This window comes from Portunus trituberculatus, chromosome 24 (genome assembly GCF_017591435.1).
Source record: "Portunus trituberculatus isolate SZX2019 chromosome 24, ASM1759143v1, whole genome shotgun sequence".
In the NCBI taxonomy this organism is placed as follows: domain Eukaryota; kingdom Metazoa; phylum Arthropoda; class Malacostraca; order Decapoda; family Portunidae; genus Portunus; species Portunus trituberculatus.
In genome coordinates this window covers 12979956-12998494 of record NC_059278.1, presented here as the reverse complement: position 1 = coordinate 12998494, position 18539 = coordinate 12979956, and the positions used below count along the sequence as shown (strand labels likewise).

General features: G+C 35.6%; 1 protein-coding gene across 22 annotated transcripts in view; it reads right to left on the bottom strand.

Annotated features, from left to right (window-relative positions):
* LOC123508368 (phosphatidylinositol 4-phosphate 5-kinase type-1 alpha-like) overlaps positions 1-18539 on the bottom strand; it is a 138263-nt gene that overhangs the window by 29451 nt on the left and 90273 nt on the right. For 17 of the 22 annotated variants that reach the window (XM_045262022.1, XM_045262023.1, XM_045262032.1 and 14 more), the window contains 2 exons: positions 11422-11609; positions 3295-3371 (listed from right to left, as the gene is read on the bottom strand). In XM_045262022.1, the coding sequence (XP_045117957.1) occupies positions 3295-3371; positions 11422-11609 (265 nt within the window). The remainder of the gene's footprint in view (positions 1-3294; positions 3372-11421; positions 11610-18539) is intronic. The other 5 variants (XM_045262035.1, XM_045262037.1, XM_045262036.1 and 2 more) reach the window with 1 other exon arrangement.

The window sequence follows — 18539 nt, the reverse complement described above, 5'->3', positions numbered from 1 at the left end:
TATTAGAACTATATTTGCTCTTTGCCATTCCTTTGGTACCTTCCCTTCCATTAGAGAGTTGTTGATTATATCTCAAATTGGTTCCACCAGTTGTTCCTTACATTCTCTGTGTCCATCCTGACACTCCATCTGGCCCCATTGCCTTTCTTACATCCACCTTTTCTAGTAATTCTTTAATTTTCTGTTTTTCTAACATGATGCCTCTTAATCCTTCCTGTGTCGCTTGGTGGCTTGGTTCTATGAACTCGCCCTCTTCATAAAATATTGATTTAAAGCTCTCATTCATAAGTTCACTCATTTCTTCTGTTGTTTCATATATCATATTTCCTGTAATTAACTTAGTAATGGTCTCTGTTTGTTATTTTTCCATTTATATTTTTATAAAAAAGCTTGGGTTCCTTTTCACATCTCTTCACTACATCATTTTCAAAATTTCTCTCCTCTTCCCTTCTTATCCTAATGTAACTCCTCCTTGTCTCTTTATTCTGCTTCCTATTTGCTTCATTCCACAGCTTCCTTAATTTTTTCCAAGCTACATCCTTACACTTTTTAGCTTTTGCACATATAGCATTATACCACATGTGTTTGCTTTCTTTTACTCTGTATTCAGGAACATATCTTTTTACTCCCTCATTATCCTTGTCTAGGAATATATCATACTTCTCTTGAATTGTCTTGCCTTTCATAATTTCCTTCCACTCAATACTACCAAAGTAGCTTCTTAACCTTCTAGAATTTGACTTGGTGTGGTTCTGTCTTTTTTGCTTGTGTCTGTCACTGCACTTTAAAGTATCCTGATCCTCTAAAACAATATCTAAGACCACATGATCACTTTTTCCCATTGGGTTATGATATTTGATGGTTAGACAAGGCTCTTTTTTTATTTATTTATTCATTTATCATGATTATAACTTTTTTTTTTTTTTTTAATCAAATCCAGCATTAATGGTTCTTCTTCCCACTATATCCTGTACAGTCCTTCACCCTTTAGTCCAATGTGTTTCCCACTGCCAGTTGTAACACTTCCTCCTCCCAGCATCCAACATGACTGTTTACTTCCATTTCTTCCCAATTTACATGCTTACAGTTTAATCTCCCACAAGTAGCACTCTTCTGTCCTTTATTAACATATTGTCCCAGCAATTTAGCACTTCCATTCGCATTTCTTTCTGTACATCAAGCCTCCATGTACTAATCTTCAGTGGCACATTTACTACTATGATACTCCTTCTTTCCCTGCCACTGGTCCTAATTGTTATACTTAAAACCTTGGCCAGTCCATCCCTGAACTGTACCTCCTCCATGTACATATCCTCTCAAGTCATTATCAGTATCAGTACTCCTCCTGTTTCATCCTTTCTGTTTCTCCTCTAAACATTATATCCCTGTTCTTTGAAATTCACCTGGACGTCGTCACATAACTTTGTTTCTGTAAAACATACCACGTCTGGTCCTTTTTCCAGTACATAATCTCTCATTTCCAAGCATCCTGATATAAATCCATTTATGTTTGTGTACATGACTCTTAATGTTTTCCTTTCCCTTCCCAAATATAACATTTCCTCACCCTCATGTCTAGCACTCTCCAGTAGAAATTCTCATTCTCTGTCCCTCTCGTTTTTTTCCTTGCTTCACTTCACAATTCTCTCTCTTTTTTTCATTTCTAGGTGATTCATCTCTCTCTTTATCCAAGTATTTTTACATTCTGCCTTACCAGTCAGCTTTCTAGTCCTCGCTAGTATTTCTTCTACCCCCACTTGTGATCTCATTTTAACTTTCAGTGGTCTTTTGGTTCCCTCACTATATTTACTTCCTCTATTTTTTTTCTCAAGGCTCTGTTCTTCATCTTGAACCAATGATATAATTTCCTTAACCATCTCTTTCTCATCCTCCCTCACAAATTTTGCAGGATTCTCTTTTCTTCTAGTCCGTATATAACCATGCACTTCTTTTTGTCCACTGCATCTCTTACTAATTCTTCCTTTTCTTTGATCACTTGTATGACTGTGTCTTTCATTTTCTCTCTTATCTGTTGTTTAAACTCTTCACTACTGACAACATAAAATGGTTTCTTGCGCTATATCTGGGTTGGGTGGGGATGGGGAGATACCTGACTCAGGAGGCAGCTCTCTCTCTTTCTCTCTCTCTCTCTCTCCACTACGGTAATAATGATGATGGTAAGTGATTTTTCATAATAGGTACGTACAATAAGAAATAAACCCATGCAAATTTTAGAGAAATAAATTAGTCTGCCTTCTCATGGACATTTTCTGAAGATGAGAAATGAGAGAAAACAAACTTTTATGGTAATCTAATCTATTAGTATCATAAAAAGAATTAAAAAAATAATAAAATTACTTTCAGCATGGTGCATCAGTGCTTATCCTGATATATGAGGGTCATATACCATCCTACACACACCACACAAAATCAAATGGCTGGCAGTGCTGCCAATACCTTCATAAAACTTCAGACTTGAACAAGCTAAAGCATTGAGAGGTCAATCTCCCTTGTGGATTACAATAATAAAAAGTTTCATACATGATTAACAGTAAATTATGTTTCATGATATAAAATCACTCAGGAAACAGATGCTGTTATCTTGCAATATATTTTTTTTTTTTATGTTATGGTCTATAGCACCTGTAAGCATACTTGAAGAGTATATGTAGGAAGTACTGTTCAGTTTCCACCCATTAGTGGCACAGGCAATTTTATTCATAGTGGTACCCACATTAGGGTCCTTATCACCACCCAAGCACATCTTTGGTGTAACCACCTAGGACCTGGATATCATGGTGATATGTAGGTAACTTTAAACCACTCAACAAATGGCATAGCTTCAAAGCGGTATACGATCGGATTTGAACACTCACCACCTTATCCACTACGCCACCGCTTCCCTTAATAAATAAGAATAAACCTAACAAGTGAAAGAGCAAGCAAAAAGTGTGGCTTTCAGGCATCTCACTGTCCACAAGACACAACAATAAATAAAAGAAACTAGTACTGTCTTCTCATACTGTGTAACAAAAGAATGCCAACACAGTAGAGAAGCTAACATTTCTAAAGAAAAAATAATATACACAAAACATTAACAACATAGTGTGAAAAAGTGAACCAAAGTCTCCAATCTTCCTGCATAGTGACATTGATTAAGGTCTAATGTTCTTGTAAATGCAAAATGTCATCAACCTTGGACTTACATACCTTGAAAGCATAACTACACACACAGCAGAAGCTAGCTTAGCAAGGAACTACTACATACTACAATGGCACACCTGTGGTACTCACCATCTCTGTTTCATGGAAGAGGATATCATTGGACTCCTGGGTGGTGTTAAGACTGCGGACTGGAGTAGTGGGACACCCTGAAACACAATTGTTGAATAAGTAGGTGTAAACATAACACACTACACAAAACTCTTCATTACTGGAGGCCTCACTAGTGCTTTTCAGGGACTTCTACATAACCTTCAATCTTGTGGCACACGAACACGTGTACCATCAAGCTAAGTCATGGAGTAACATGAACAGAGGAAGCTTGTGCCCTCCTCAGGCGCAAGGATCCATCACACACGTGGGACTTCTCATCCAATCCAATGTACAGGAATTTAGGATGGAAATTTACATTAAAACAAATAGTACTTGTAAAAGAATATATATATATATATATATATATATATATATATATATATATATATATATATATATATATATATATATATATATACAAAAATAAAAAATAACCCTGCAATATTTTGGGACAAATACAAAAATGTAACAAAACAACAAAATAATATCCACACTACACATTCCAGTGGTGGGCACCCCAATCTAAAATTCAAGTCCACAATTACAATTTCACAACTTTGCGTCTAAATTTTTGTAATTGTGACTCCACAAAAAGCTTGGAGTGGAAATCTGCACTTACAAAAAAAATCACAGAAAATTTCATTTTTGAAATAATAGATTTCTAATGCCAAAAAATAGATAAATAAAAATAAACAAAATAAATAAAAAAAAATATATAAAAATTAAAAATAAAAATATAAAATAAATAAATAAAATAAAATATAAATGTAGTAAATTGTTTACTCACTAATGTAAGAATCACTGTTTCATGTTTGATGTCAGACTAGTGTGGGACACCAAGCACTGCCATAGAGTTGACAAGTGCCCATGGCTGTGCTATCATGACCCACATGAGTCAAGTCCATCATGCAGGATTGTGTTCTATTTCATAGAAGCCAAACACATCAATATGTCTACTATAAACAAAGAAGAAATTATGGGAAACACAGCCCACTGTAGCTATCTACTTACTCATCTTCCCCCTCACAGGGGACCAAAAATACAACTCTGCAGCTAGTTTCTTGAAGAGGCAAGTGTTGCTGTGTTGCTGCTAATGGTGTGTTCCACAACAGCTGGTTACCAGGTTCTCAAATCCTGGATACTACCGGCTGGGAAGCCCAGGAAATGATGTATAGTAGTATAGCTTCATCTTTAACCACACCTTAGCATGTAACAACTGATGTGGCAGTGGCATTATAGGATTGCAAGTAATTTTGCAGCTGCAATAATACTTTCCCAATACAATACTGCAAATTTTCAAGTGTTTGTGACTAAGTCCAAAATAGAAAAGTACGCAAGCAAAATTTGGAATTTTGGAAGTGCCCACTACTGCCTGTGTTATATATGTATATACCATTTACCATATATTCTATGACAAAATACAAGATGTAAAGAAGATTAAATCCACCATTCTAAACTATCAAACACTATTGACTACTGTGACACATTACTGTGCTAAGCCTGAGCCTGCCTCCCCCTTGCCTGCTGCACTCCTCAGTCCGGCACTACATGTTCCCCTTGACCAACTGCTTCAGCCCTTGTGGCACAGAACACCTTTATCAGTATAGCTAGCCAAGAAGATGGTGAACAATTAAATACCCCTTCCAATAAGTTTCAGTAAGACTTACTTCCACAGGGGAATATCAAATGGATATTCTTATAATAACTAGTCATATTTTAAGCCTCACCATCCATTAGATCATAAATATATAGTAATAACCAATAGAAGTGGAAAAACTTACAGTATATTGTGATGTTCTACATATTGAAAGAAATTAATGTGGGTGAGGTGGATATTTATAAAATAAAGCAGTGGTGGTGTATAGAGGACATGACATCCTCGGTGCCTGGCACACACGAGTGACAGCAAAGCGTACAGTGGTGGTGGTGGATTGTGTCCCTCTGGTGCGTGTCATGGAGAGGAAGAAAGAGAGGGAGAGGGAGAGGGAGAGTGAGAGGGAGAGGACAAGGACGAGGACAAAGAGGAGGCAAACTAAGACATGCTGGGGAGAACAAAGAGAAGAAATGTATGATCTGACACAGGATGACAAATTGTTGCAATCTATGACATACTGTTATGTAGCATCCTTATTTATATGTAAGCATGCATGTAGTGTATGAATACATGCACAAACACAATGTAAGTGTGTGTGTGTGTGTATTTACCTAGTTGTAGTTTTACAGGGCCTGGGCTTCATGCTTGTGTGGCCCCATCTCTATATATACACTTATCCAATTTCTCTTTGAAACTATGCACACTCATTGCTGACACCACTTCCTCACTCAAACTGTTCCTAGTCTCAACATATCTTTGCGGGAAACTATATTTTTTAACATCTCTCAGACACCTTCCCTTCCTCAGTTTCTTACTATGCGATCTTGTGCTTCTAATGTCATATTCTTCTCTCAGGATTAGTTTCTCATTATCCACTTGATCCATCCCGTTAATCAATTTATAAACTTGTATCAGATCCCCTCTCTCTCTTCTCTGTTCCAGGGTTGGTAGATCCATAGCTTTTAGTCTCTCCTCATATGTCATCCCTTTAAATTCTGGAACCATCCTTGTAGCCATTTTTTGTAGTCTCTCCAATTTCCTTATGTGTTTCTTTTTATGGGGGGTCCACACAACTCCTCCATATTCCAATCTAGGTCTTATTTTAGTACTTATCAATTTCTACATCATTTTTTTGTCCATATAGTGAAATGCTAACCAATATTCCTTAGCAAATTATATGTTTCTCTTCCATCATCACTCCCAAGTCCTTTTCCTTTTTTACTTTTTCTAGTTCTAATCCATCTCCCAACTTATAGATTTCCACTGGTCGTCTTTCACTTTTTCCCATTTCCATGACATGGCTTTTGTCCACATTGAATTCCATTTCCCATTTTTTACTCCATTTCCAGATCTTGTTTAAATCTTCCTGCAGTATTTCACAATCTTCTTTATGTTTTATGACTCCACAGTTTCGCATCGTCCAAACAGATTTATGTAGCTGTTCACTCCCTCTGGCATGTCGTTTATATATGAGAAAAAGTATTGGTGCCAATACTGACCCCTGTGGCACTCCGCTGTGTGTGTGTGTGTGTGTGTATTTATCTAGTTGTATTTACCTAGTTGTAGTTTTACAGGGCCTGGGCTTTATGCTCGTGTGGCCCCGTCTCCATATCTACACTTATCCAATCTTACTTTAAAAGTAAGGACACTCGTTGCAGACACTACTTCTTCATTTAAACTGTTCCACGTCTCAATACATCTTTGTGGGAAACTATATTTTTTAACATCTCTCAGACATCTTCCTTTTCTCAGCTTTTTACTATGCGATCTTGTGCTTCGGATGTCATATTCTTCTCTCAGGATCAGTTTCTCATTATCCACTTGGTCCATTCTGTTGATCAATTTATAAACTTGTATCAGGTCTCCTCTCTCCCTTCTTTGTTCCAGGGTTGGTAGATCCATAGCCTTTAGTCTCTCCTCATATGTCATCCCTTCAAATTCTGGAACCATTCTTGTAGCCATTTTTTTGTAGTCTCTCCAATTTCCTTATGTGTTTCTTTTTATGAGGGGTCCACACTACTCCTGCATATTCCAATCTGGGTCTTATTATAGTACTTATCAATTTCTTCATCATTTCTTTGTCCATGTAGTGAAATGCTACTCCAATATTCCTTAGCAAATTATATGTTTCTCTAAAAATTCTATCAATATGGCTTACTGGTTGATTGTTTTCTTCCATCGTCACTCCTAAGTCCTTTTCCTTTTTACTTTCTCCAGTTCTACTCCATCTCCCATCTTATAGATTCCCACAGGTCGTCTTTCACTCTTTCCCATTTCCATGACATGGCTTTTGTTCACATTGAATTCCATTTCCCACTTTTACTCCATTCCCAGATCTTATTTAGGTCTTCTTGCAGTATTTCACAATCCTCTTTTGCTTTATAACTCTGCACAGTTTCGTATCATCTGCAAACAGATTTATGTAGCTGTTCACTCCTTCTGGCATGTCGTTAATATAAATGAGGAAAAGTATTGGTGCCAATACTGACCCCTGTGGCACTCCGCTTTCTACTACTCTCAACTTGGACTTCATATCTTTAAATACAGTCCTTATTTCTCTCCCCCTCAAATAATTTTCTATCCATCTCAATGTGCTTCCTTTTAAGCCACCCTTCTCCTCTAACTTCTATAGTAATCTTGCATGTGGCACTTTGTCAAATGCCTTTTTTAAATCCAAATAAATACAGTCAATCCATTCGTCTCTCTCTTGTACTCTATCAACTATTCTAGAATAGAAACTCAATAAATTAGTTACACATGACCGTCTTTTTCTAAAACCAAATTGGCTATCTGATACTAATTTGTTGTCTTCAAGGAACTCAATCCATTGTTTCTTCATCATTCTTTCACACATTTTGCATATTACACTAGTTAGTGATACCGGTCTGTAATTTAAAGGTTCTTCCTTCCTTCCGCTCTTATATATGGGAACCACCTCAGCTCTTCCATTCTACTGGCACTGTTCCATTTTCTATTGACCATTTTATGATGTATATAGGACTTGCTAGTTCTTCCCTACATTCTTTCAGTATTTTGCCTGACACTTCATCTGGTCCCATTGCCTTCTCTTCATCCAGTTCCTTCATTAACTCTTTTATTTCAAGCTTGGTTACTTTAATCTCTTTCATATAGACTATTTCTCTATTACCCTGTGGCCTTTCAAATTTGGATTCCTTAGTAAAGACCTCCTGGAATTTATTATTTAATAGTTCTGCCATACTTTTTGGGTCTTCTACCATCCCATTCTCTCCCTTTAACCTTTCTATTGTTTCTTTTTGGCTAATTTTTCCATTTATGAATCTGTAGAACAATTTTGGTTGCTCCTTACATTTTTCGACAATGTCCTTTTCAAAGTTCTTTTCCTCTTCCTTCCTCACCTTAAGGTGGAAATTCGTTAATTTGGTCAAAAAAATTGAAAAATTGGAAACTTAGTACTTGGGTTCGTCTCTGGAGAGGGAAGCCATGGCCGAAGTTGCCAGGCACATAACGCACTGCTTACCTGGTAATGGCGGGTTTAAAGGGCCGGCCCTTTCAATACCCAAGCGTGCATCGCCCTTTTCTTCTAGTCTTTGTTTTGCTTGTATTTATTTTTTTTTTTGAGCTGTTTTATTTATTTTTACGTGATGTACGATAGTTTAGTATCAGGCAGTGAGGGTGAGGAAGACGCTACTCCCTCAGTACCAATCGATACAGCCTTAGGGAGTGCCTGTGCGTGCAGCCTACCTGTTGATCGTATTTTACACGTGTTGGGTTCCCAAATTGTGACAATGCCACGTGTAAGGCCATGATGTAACATGGCCTGAAACTATTTAAACAGCCACTACCAGCCTCCAAGCAGTTGTCAAGGGATTATGTAAGTACATATCTGAGTTTGGTACATATTGGAGTGAGTTATTTTTTTTTTTATACCATGTGGGCTTTTCACGGGAATTTATGGGCTAAAGGGGATACTTTTTAGGGTACCTCCTATCTTAAAGCCCACCTGCTAGGAAACCGTTGCCCAGTGAGGAAGCGAGTTATGTGGGGTTTTGAAGATGTTCACAGAAAATGCGTTTTCTCGACTTTCAGTTTTTCAGCATATACTGTTGAATAACTTTTTCAGTAATTGGTCAATTTCAAAACTTTTTGCAGCAAAATGATCAACAACCTCATCTTAACAAATGCCAGCATGATAATGCATGAACTCACTCAAATAAATTTACAACAGGCTTATAAACTCAAATTTTTTTATGAAAAAAAAGGTAACAATTTGGCGTGTAATGAAATTGTTATAACATAGGTTATGTGTATGCCGATGCTAACATTTATTTGTTGTTATGTATATTATATGTGGTTAAGAGGAAATTGCCACACTGTTATTAGTTTTGATTTTATAATGGTATTTTGAATTATTTTCTTATCGCCGAAAAAATATTTATTGCAAAAAAACTACGCCACATTTGTGTACCAAATTTACACTGAAGACGTACACCATAAACGTACACCTTGTGTATAAATATTATTGAATTCGGTGAAAAAATAGCAATGGGAGAGCCAAAAAACTGATATTGATATCGAGTCATCGAATTACCACCTTAACATATTCATTTCTCGCTGCCTTGAAGTTTTCCTTATTTGCTGGATTTCTATTTCTCCTCCACTTTTTCCATGCTCCATCTCTTTTCTCCTTTGCCCTAACACACCTTGCATTAAACCAATCTTTCTTTCCTTCTTCTTTAGGTCTATATTTCAGAACATATTTCCTAAGTCCTGTTTTGTATATTTCCAAAAATAAGTAGTATTGTGTGTGTGTGTGTGTGTGTGTGTGTGTGTGTGTGTGTGTGTGTGTGTGTGTGTGTGTGTGTGTGTGTGTGTGTGTGTGTGTGTGTGTGTGTGTGTGTGTGTGTGTGTGTGTGTGTGTGTATGTACTTGCTCACACTCACACACACTCACACACACACACACACACACACACACACACACACACACACACACACACACACACACACATACACACACAGACACACACGTCTGAGAGATGTTAAAAAAAATATAGTTTCCCGCAAAGATGTGTTGAGACTTGGAATAGTTTGAGTGATGAAGTGGTGTCAGCAAAAAATGTGCATAGCTTTAAAGAAAAAATAGATAAGTGTAGATATGGAGATGGGGCCATGCGAGCGTAAAGCCCAGGCCCTGTAAAACTACAACTAGGTAAACACACACACACACACACACACACACACACACACACACACACACACACACACACACACACACACACACACACACACACACAGCATATACATGTTATAGGTGCACATGAATAGTATGTGGATACGAAGAGCCATTCCCATTCTGAGAAATACTACTATCATAAACTTTTAAATAAAAGACTTTTCAAGAAACCAGCTGGTTGTAACATTCACAAAAACATAAAACTTAAAAATAAATCAGAAAAGACATTATGGAGAAAATATAACAAGTCAACAAAGTTACCAGTGATATGATGAACTCATTAAATAACTCTTCTTAACCACTCATAGCCTTTTTATTCTTTTTCTAGGCAAGTACTTGGCAGATGGTCAGTCCTTTATAGAAAAAGTGAATTTTGTCAATAGTGAACACAGCATTGTGAGATGTGGTTTCATCAGTGTATGTAAAAATGAAGTGTAAGTAGCAATTAACAGAGGTTCAAGTATACTATACCAAGCTGGTTACTGAGCAGAGCAGATTGCAAGGCAGACAAGTGTGTTAAAATGAAATGGAGTGTGTTGGTGAAAGGACAAGTGATGTACCTATCATATACACTGCCTATCTTTGGTCAACACACACTCAGCACTTAACACTCCTGACATTCTTACAATCTGTATTGCTCAAGACTACCTTTGTATTTGGTTAAAGAAAGGTGAATTATTCACCATCACATCTCAAGATACCATATTTAGTTCTGATAAATATATACATATGGCAAAGCCATTACAATCCAGTAGACACTGGTTATATGCACCCAAGCTACACCATTGCCATATCTACAAGTGAACTGCCAGATATAGATCATTCTATCATTCTAATTTATTTGTTATTGAGGAATGAAGAGTAAACTTTATAAAAAAACAAGGAGGAACAGTCCACTGTATCACACCAAAAACTTCACTGACATCACAGTATGATACCTTTTAGCCTAGTAAAATCATAGATTTTCCAAACTACATTTAAGTCATTACTTACAATGCACAGCACATGTACAAAAATTACAGTGTTACCATAAGACAACTAAAGGCTGTGCGAAGCAAATTTCCTCAAGGAATAAAAAAAAAAATAATAATAAATAAATAAATAAATAAATAATAAAATAAAAATAAATAAATAAATAAATGAATAAATAAATAAATGAATGAATAAATAAATAAATAAATATTCTGCATTTTCTTTAGGCCAGGCAACCATCCAAGGAAGTTGTGAGGAAAATGAGAAGGAAGAAAGGTTATTAGGAAAGGATTGCAAGGAAGCACTTGAAGCAGGAGCAAGCATACCTAAATCTCCACTAGAGGAGGACTCTGTAAAGCTGGGGGTTCCCTCGGTCCAGGTAGGGGTACTACCCTCTACAGACAGTGGGGGTGTCCAGGTGAGGGTACGGACCATAGATGTTGGCCCCACGTTAGTGTCCACACCCAGCGATGCCTTGGAGTCTGGCCGGGGCTCCAACTGCACGTCACTCACGCTGCGTACACAACACCATCACCTGTTAGTCCCCAAGACCCAGACACACACACACACGCACGCACTCAGTGTAGTGGCCCCAGCTCAGCTCTGCACACTCACAAGGATGCTCTGCCCAGTGTGGGTGTTGCAGTATATGTTAAGAGAAGCGAGATTGCCTGGCACGTAAAAATTAGTATGCTGCATCTGTATCTTAAGTAAACACCATTTCCCAAAAGTTTCATGCTGAGTTACTCTATGTACTAAACACTTCAAAGTTTTAGTATTGGTTACAGTATACCATGCTATGTGCCAAACACTAACATCAAATGGTAGTCTGCACATGTAAGATATCTGTTTTTAATGAAAGAAATGTATGTTATACATCAAGCAAAAAAAATGAAGTGAACTAATATTACTCAGTTACTGCCTATATATAAAAAAAAACTGCAGTCAAAGCTAATCTTGGGTAACATCAAACATCAATGATGGATGAAAAAAATAACACTTACGGAGATAAATGAGCTTGGCTACTTCCTTCTAAAAAGTGAGACTGTGCCAATAACCCCATGAGTGGATGGAGGATACCTTTCATAACTGTTCCTAATTTCTTTGACAAGGCTGAGCAGTGACAAATAGTGAGATGACTCTCACAACAGTAATCTTTGGGGAAACCTATGGTAGCCTTCACAACCATGAATGCAGCAGCACGGCATACTGGGAGTATCACAGGAGGAGAAAAGCTACAACTCTGTATCTACACATGTACATCTAATAGCTGTCTCACACACTGCCTCCTCTGCCATATATTGACATTACTCCTGTAGATTTATAGAGGTAACTAAATTTGCTACAACAAAAACCAAACTAGATATTTCCCTACAATATATAAGAAGAAAGAGAATGAGTTCAAAGTGAAATACATAAGAATAGAAAACTGAAGATTCAACATGTGCCACATATTCAAACACAATTCACATCTCAGTTGTCGGCTGCAATTTTCATATCAACTGTCTGTCTATACATCATGTGAGATGAATTACTCAGCTGGTGTAGAGTTAGTCTCTACAACTCATAACAAAAAAACATCAATAAATAAAAATAAAAGAAGGTACAATTTCTTGCCACACATAAGTTAGCTAACCAACTCAATCCTAAGAAACCAATGATTACAAAATAATCCACTGGATATCAAATAATGTATACATAATATTTCCTTACACATAATACTTTTCTTTCACTTCTATTTACACATCTTGTTGAGTTATCTTAGAAAACTTTCTTTCTATTTAGTTTTAATTTGCATATATTTTCAAATTAATTAATTTCTTTTTTAGTATTTGATTGGCTATTGCAGTAGCAAAAGTGATAATTTATCTAGTAAATGCAGACAAATTAAAGCATACAAGACCATAAGAGATTTGCAGATAATTCAATGCCTAGTTGGATTCCTACCTGTGAGTTCATTCTTTTCACATCTAATCTTTAGTACATACCATCACATAAAATTCTTATTTTGTAACATTCCAATCTTGGAGACATGTCTGATCTAATTTCACTTTACATTCTCATTTAGCTTACATAGATCATTGACCATGAAACAATAACCAACAATTTTCTAACAAAAGCCAGTACATATCTGAAAATTTGCAGAAATATTCTATCAAACTCTAAAAATATCCAAAGGCAGTTATGCTTACCATCTATCAATATACAAAAGATACCACAACCTATTATTGGTAATGGATCTGTTCCATTACTTCTAATTATGCATTGAGCCTTATCTCCTGCTTCTAATAATGCACAACTCATATATATATATATATATATATATATATATATATATATATATATATATATATATATATATATATATATATATATATATTGGAGACTCAATACTCAAACGTCTTAATAGTCAAACTTTACAATACTCAAACACAAAAGTTTGATTAATACTCAAAAAAATACCTGATAGTCGAAGATCTACACATGATTGTAAAAAAAGGCTCCCTGGCCTCTCCCTCCCCCTTCCTTCAATTATGCTGCTGTGGTTGTCAGAATAACACTTTCGTGCGTTGTCTGTAGTTTTTCATTTATAAACTTACATTAACACCAAAGGCTTATTAGTAGGGAAAATATCTGGTAATCAAATGGCCATACACATGGTTGTAAACTAAACTCTCTTCTCTCCCTCTTCTCTGCACCATTGTCCTGTTCTGATACTAGTATTACCAGTAATACAGAAGCAAAATACCAGTATTCTGATATCGGTGCGTATCCCTAGTCAGGCTGCAATCTTGAGAAAAACAATATTCTTCGGCATTCTGTTGGTAGTTTTTCATTTAGAAACTTATAATGGCACCAAAAGGCTTATTGGTGGTGAAAATAAGGAATCTACTGAGAGTGCAAGTGTTAGTGAACCACAGCCCTCCACTAATGAGTTCAGAGGAATCACACCAGGAGAAAAGGGCACTACCATAATATAGACATTCCATCACTTACCTCTCACATTGAAATTTTTATAAACTTGTAGTTTTGCTAAGATTAGAATGAATTACCTGATTTATAGGTATCAATGGTCAAACTTTTTGATACTCAAACAGACATTCGGAACGAATTAAGTTCGAGTACTGAATCTCCACTGTGTGTGTGTGTGTGTGTGCATATATATATATATATATATATATATATATATATATATATATATATATATATATATATATATATATATATATATATATATATATATATATATATATATATATATATATATATATATATATATATATATATATATATATATATATATATATATATATATATATGCAAAATACATTACAAGAATACCATGACAATACGTATACTAAATCCAGAATCAGGTTAACCCTCTCTCATTTGATAGCAAACAAACTGCCAGACAACAGTTCATTGACAACACTCCAGATGAGACAAGTCTCCACTGATCAGACTAAGTTGAATGGACTTGTCTTGGGTTCAAGTAAAGCACAGGTGACAATCTGCCCAACCTGACATTCATAAGTTCAATTCATATGGAAACATCCCACACATATACAATGTTTATACCTTACATTGCTATACATACTAGTTTCTTAAATTAACTCTCATACATTACTTACTAGTCTCTACCTGAAGTATGCTAGAGGAGAGGAAGTGTCTGTCTCACCTTTGAAGAAAATATAGTGTGGTGGTTTCCAACTGAAAAGGACTATCAGACTATCGTTTCAGAGAGGGCCAACCTAATATGATGAATAAACAGTTACCACAAGCGTTATATTTAAATACCTGACAAAGTTATACTTATAACAATTATCAACAAAAATTCAAATTCCTAACTCTAATAGTTGACAACACCAAGTATAACTCAGCACCTCTATCATTCTGAGTCTCAAGATAACAGTGTTCACACTTTCCAACACTTACTCCACAGGAACAGTTACCATGTCACATGCTGCATCCAACACAAACATAGAAAAAAGTATAAACAAACATTTCCCCTGAATTACAGCAATGTATGGACAAATTATAAATCCCTCTCAGAATTAAGTAAAAAAAAAAAAATAAAATAAATAAATAAATAATATATATATATATATATATATATATATATATATATATATATATATATATATATATATATAAATTTTTTTTTTTTTTACTTAATTCTGAGAGGGATATATAATTTGTCCATATATATATATATATATATATATATATATATATATATATATATATATATATATATATATATATATATATAAAACTTGAAAAACAGGACGTCTATAGCGTACACGGTACAGGAGAAAGAAGACCCACAAAAGGACAGTTATCTTCATTATATCCACTTCACAACATTTTGGGAAAGTACATATCCCATCTTCAGGTACAAAAAGGCACTGTAAAACCACACGTAAAACGTAAAAAAAAATAAAAAGACCAGACACAGTGGTCCTGCTACTTGTTCCTCCTGTATGTCACGGTATATTGGTTCCACCTGTTGGAACCTAAAAATTCGAATTTCTGAGCACTTGGGAGTATCGTATAGAACAAATGCTCGTATCACTGAGCCTAGTTTCTCAAATATAAGAGAACATGCATTACAATGTAATCATGCATTTACTGATCAACATAAAGTATAGGGCATATTGTAACTCAGACCTTAGGATAGCGGAATCTTTATTTAAATAATTGTAAAAGAGAAGCCAGAGTTAAATGGTACAGAAATAGCTACTAAATTATTAATTTTCTCTTAATATTTTTGAACTAGGTGAGATAGTGTCATTCTAGCATAGTTAGGATTCGTAGGTTCATATACGTGTACTTTGTTTCAACCAATCAGCATTGAGTATTTCGTTCAGGCTAAAATATTTCTGTTATAGACTTACTGTTGTACATCGTACCTTTAAATTTTTTTTTTTTTTTGCATTAGCTATGACGGATCAGAATTTTGTACTATATTTTGTATTGGATAGGAAATTCTTACTGAACCAGTCAGATTTTGCCATCTAGTGAGTAGGAGCCTAGCATAGTTAGGACTCGTAGGTTCATATACGTGTACTTTGTTTCAACCAATCAGCATTGAGTATTTCGTTCAGGCTAAAATATTTCTGTTATAGACTTACTGTTGTACATCGTACCTTTAAATTTTTTTTTTTTTTTGCATTAGCTATGACGGATCAGAATTTTGTACTATATTTTGTATTGGATAGGAAATTCTTACTGAACCAGTCAGATTTTGCCATCTAGTGAGTAGGAGCCTATAAATACTGGTAAGCCAGTCTCCCTCCCCACTTACCTGTTGGAGGAACAAGTAGCAGGACCACTGCGTCAGGTCATTTTTTTTTTTTAACATTTTACGTGTGGTTTTACAGTGCCTTTTTGTACCTGAAGATGGGATATGTACTTTCCCAAAACGTTGTGAAGTGGATATAATGAAGATAACCGTCCTTTTGTGGGTCTTCTCTCTCCTGTACTATATATATATATATATATATATATATATATATATATATATATATATATATATATATATATATATATATATATATACAGTAATACTCCACTTAACGAACGTTCGTTTAACGAATTTCCGGTTTAACGTATTATATAAAGTTAGACCAAAAAGTCCGCATAACGTACAACCACATCCGTTTTAGCGAATTTTCTGGGTTTGAATTTGCCGGGTGAGGGGCCGAACACGGTAGCTTTGCTGTTATTGGCTGGCTCCCCGCCTCTGTCTCCAGCGCTCCTGGAGCTGGATCCAAGATTCTTTAACAACGTTAGAGCAACCTCTTGGCGCGAAATGGCATCCATGAACACTTGGAGGGCCGGTGACAAGGTTGCTATCAGGTTGCTCTGAGGTTGCTGGGAACACCACCTCTCCAGGTGGTGTTACTGTCTTGTATATGCATTTATGTTCACGAAACAACATTTCTATTAGCTTTTTACAAACCTTGCCCCCAAGAAAGGATTGTTTTGTAATGCATAAAGTGAAATTTTACATGGAATACCAAAAAAATAAAACAGAGATGAACATGAGCCACAGACGAAGCGGGAGACTCGTGGCCACTCAGCCGCTTCTTCTTCTTCTTGTGACCATTTTGCTTGCGTGTTACTTTCATCATGATGTTTATGTTTTCACTCCTCTATTTCCTGCTATAATGGATATCATATCTTAGTATTCATATACGCTCATGCCACGAGGATAACCTTGACTTCGTGGCACTGAGTGATAGTGAATTACTAATGAAATACCGTGGTATTTCATTAATAATTCACTATCACTCAGTGCCATGGAGTCAAGGTTATCCTCGTGGCATGAGCGTATATGAATACTAAGATATGATATCCGTATAACGAGCAATAGAGGGTGAAAAATATCATGGGGAAAGACAACACGCAGGCTAAAAGGGTCACACAAAGAAAAAGAAGCAACCGAGTCGCCTTGAGTCTCCGCCTCGTCTGTGGGAGATCTCATCTCTGCTTTATTTTTTGGTATTCCATGTAAGATTCACTTTATGCATTACAAACAATCCTTTCTTGGGGTGTAAAAAGCTAATAAAATGTTGTTTTTATAACATAAATCGAGAATTGAGAATTTTGCGTGGCTCCTCTAACTTCCAATGACTCATATGACATCATAAAAGTAGTGGTACACGGTGGCCCAATATGCTGCCAAAGCGTATATATAATTTTTTTTTTTTTTAACCCATGTGGTATGTTGGGGACCAGCCCAGAACGCATCCCCACCTACCTATTTCCATTACTTCCTATGGGAAAATTACGTCCGCTTAGCGAATTTTCGTTCTACGAACAGCTTTGACACCCCCTATCCTGTTTGTTAAGCGGAGTATTACTGTATATGTATATGTATATATACATATATATATATATATATATATATATATATATATATATATATATATATATATATATATATATATATATATATATATATATATATATATAAATTGATCACAATAAATCTGAGGTCTTGAGTTAATAAGACGATCTGCAGACAACTGCTTCTACCTGTTGATTTATATAGGATGAATATCAAGAAGCAAATTACAGAAATAATTCCTAGTCACTACTACCACTTCTCAGCTGGTTTTACAAGGAGTACCTGTAGATGTTCAGCTGTCAATCCTGAAAACTCTATTGTTGGTCTTCTCCTTACCTTCAGGTATACATACAGTTGATAATTAGCTGACAAGCAGAACGAATCTTGAGTGATATCTGTTAGTAGATCTTACTTCCTTTTAACACATACTAAAGTAAATAAATTAGTTATACCATACATGCACACATACATTTCCATTGATATTAATCCATTCAAGGCAGAAAATTCATGTAAAACTTGAAATATTAATCATACAACAATTCTATCTATATTCTGCAAAGGAAGATTCAATACACAAAACAAAAACTG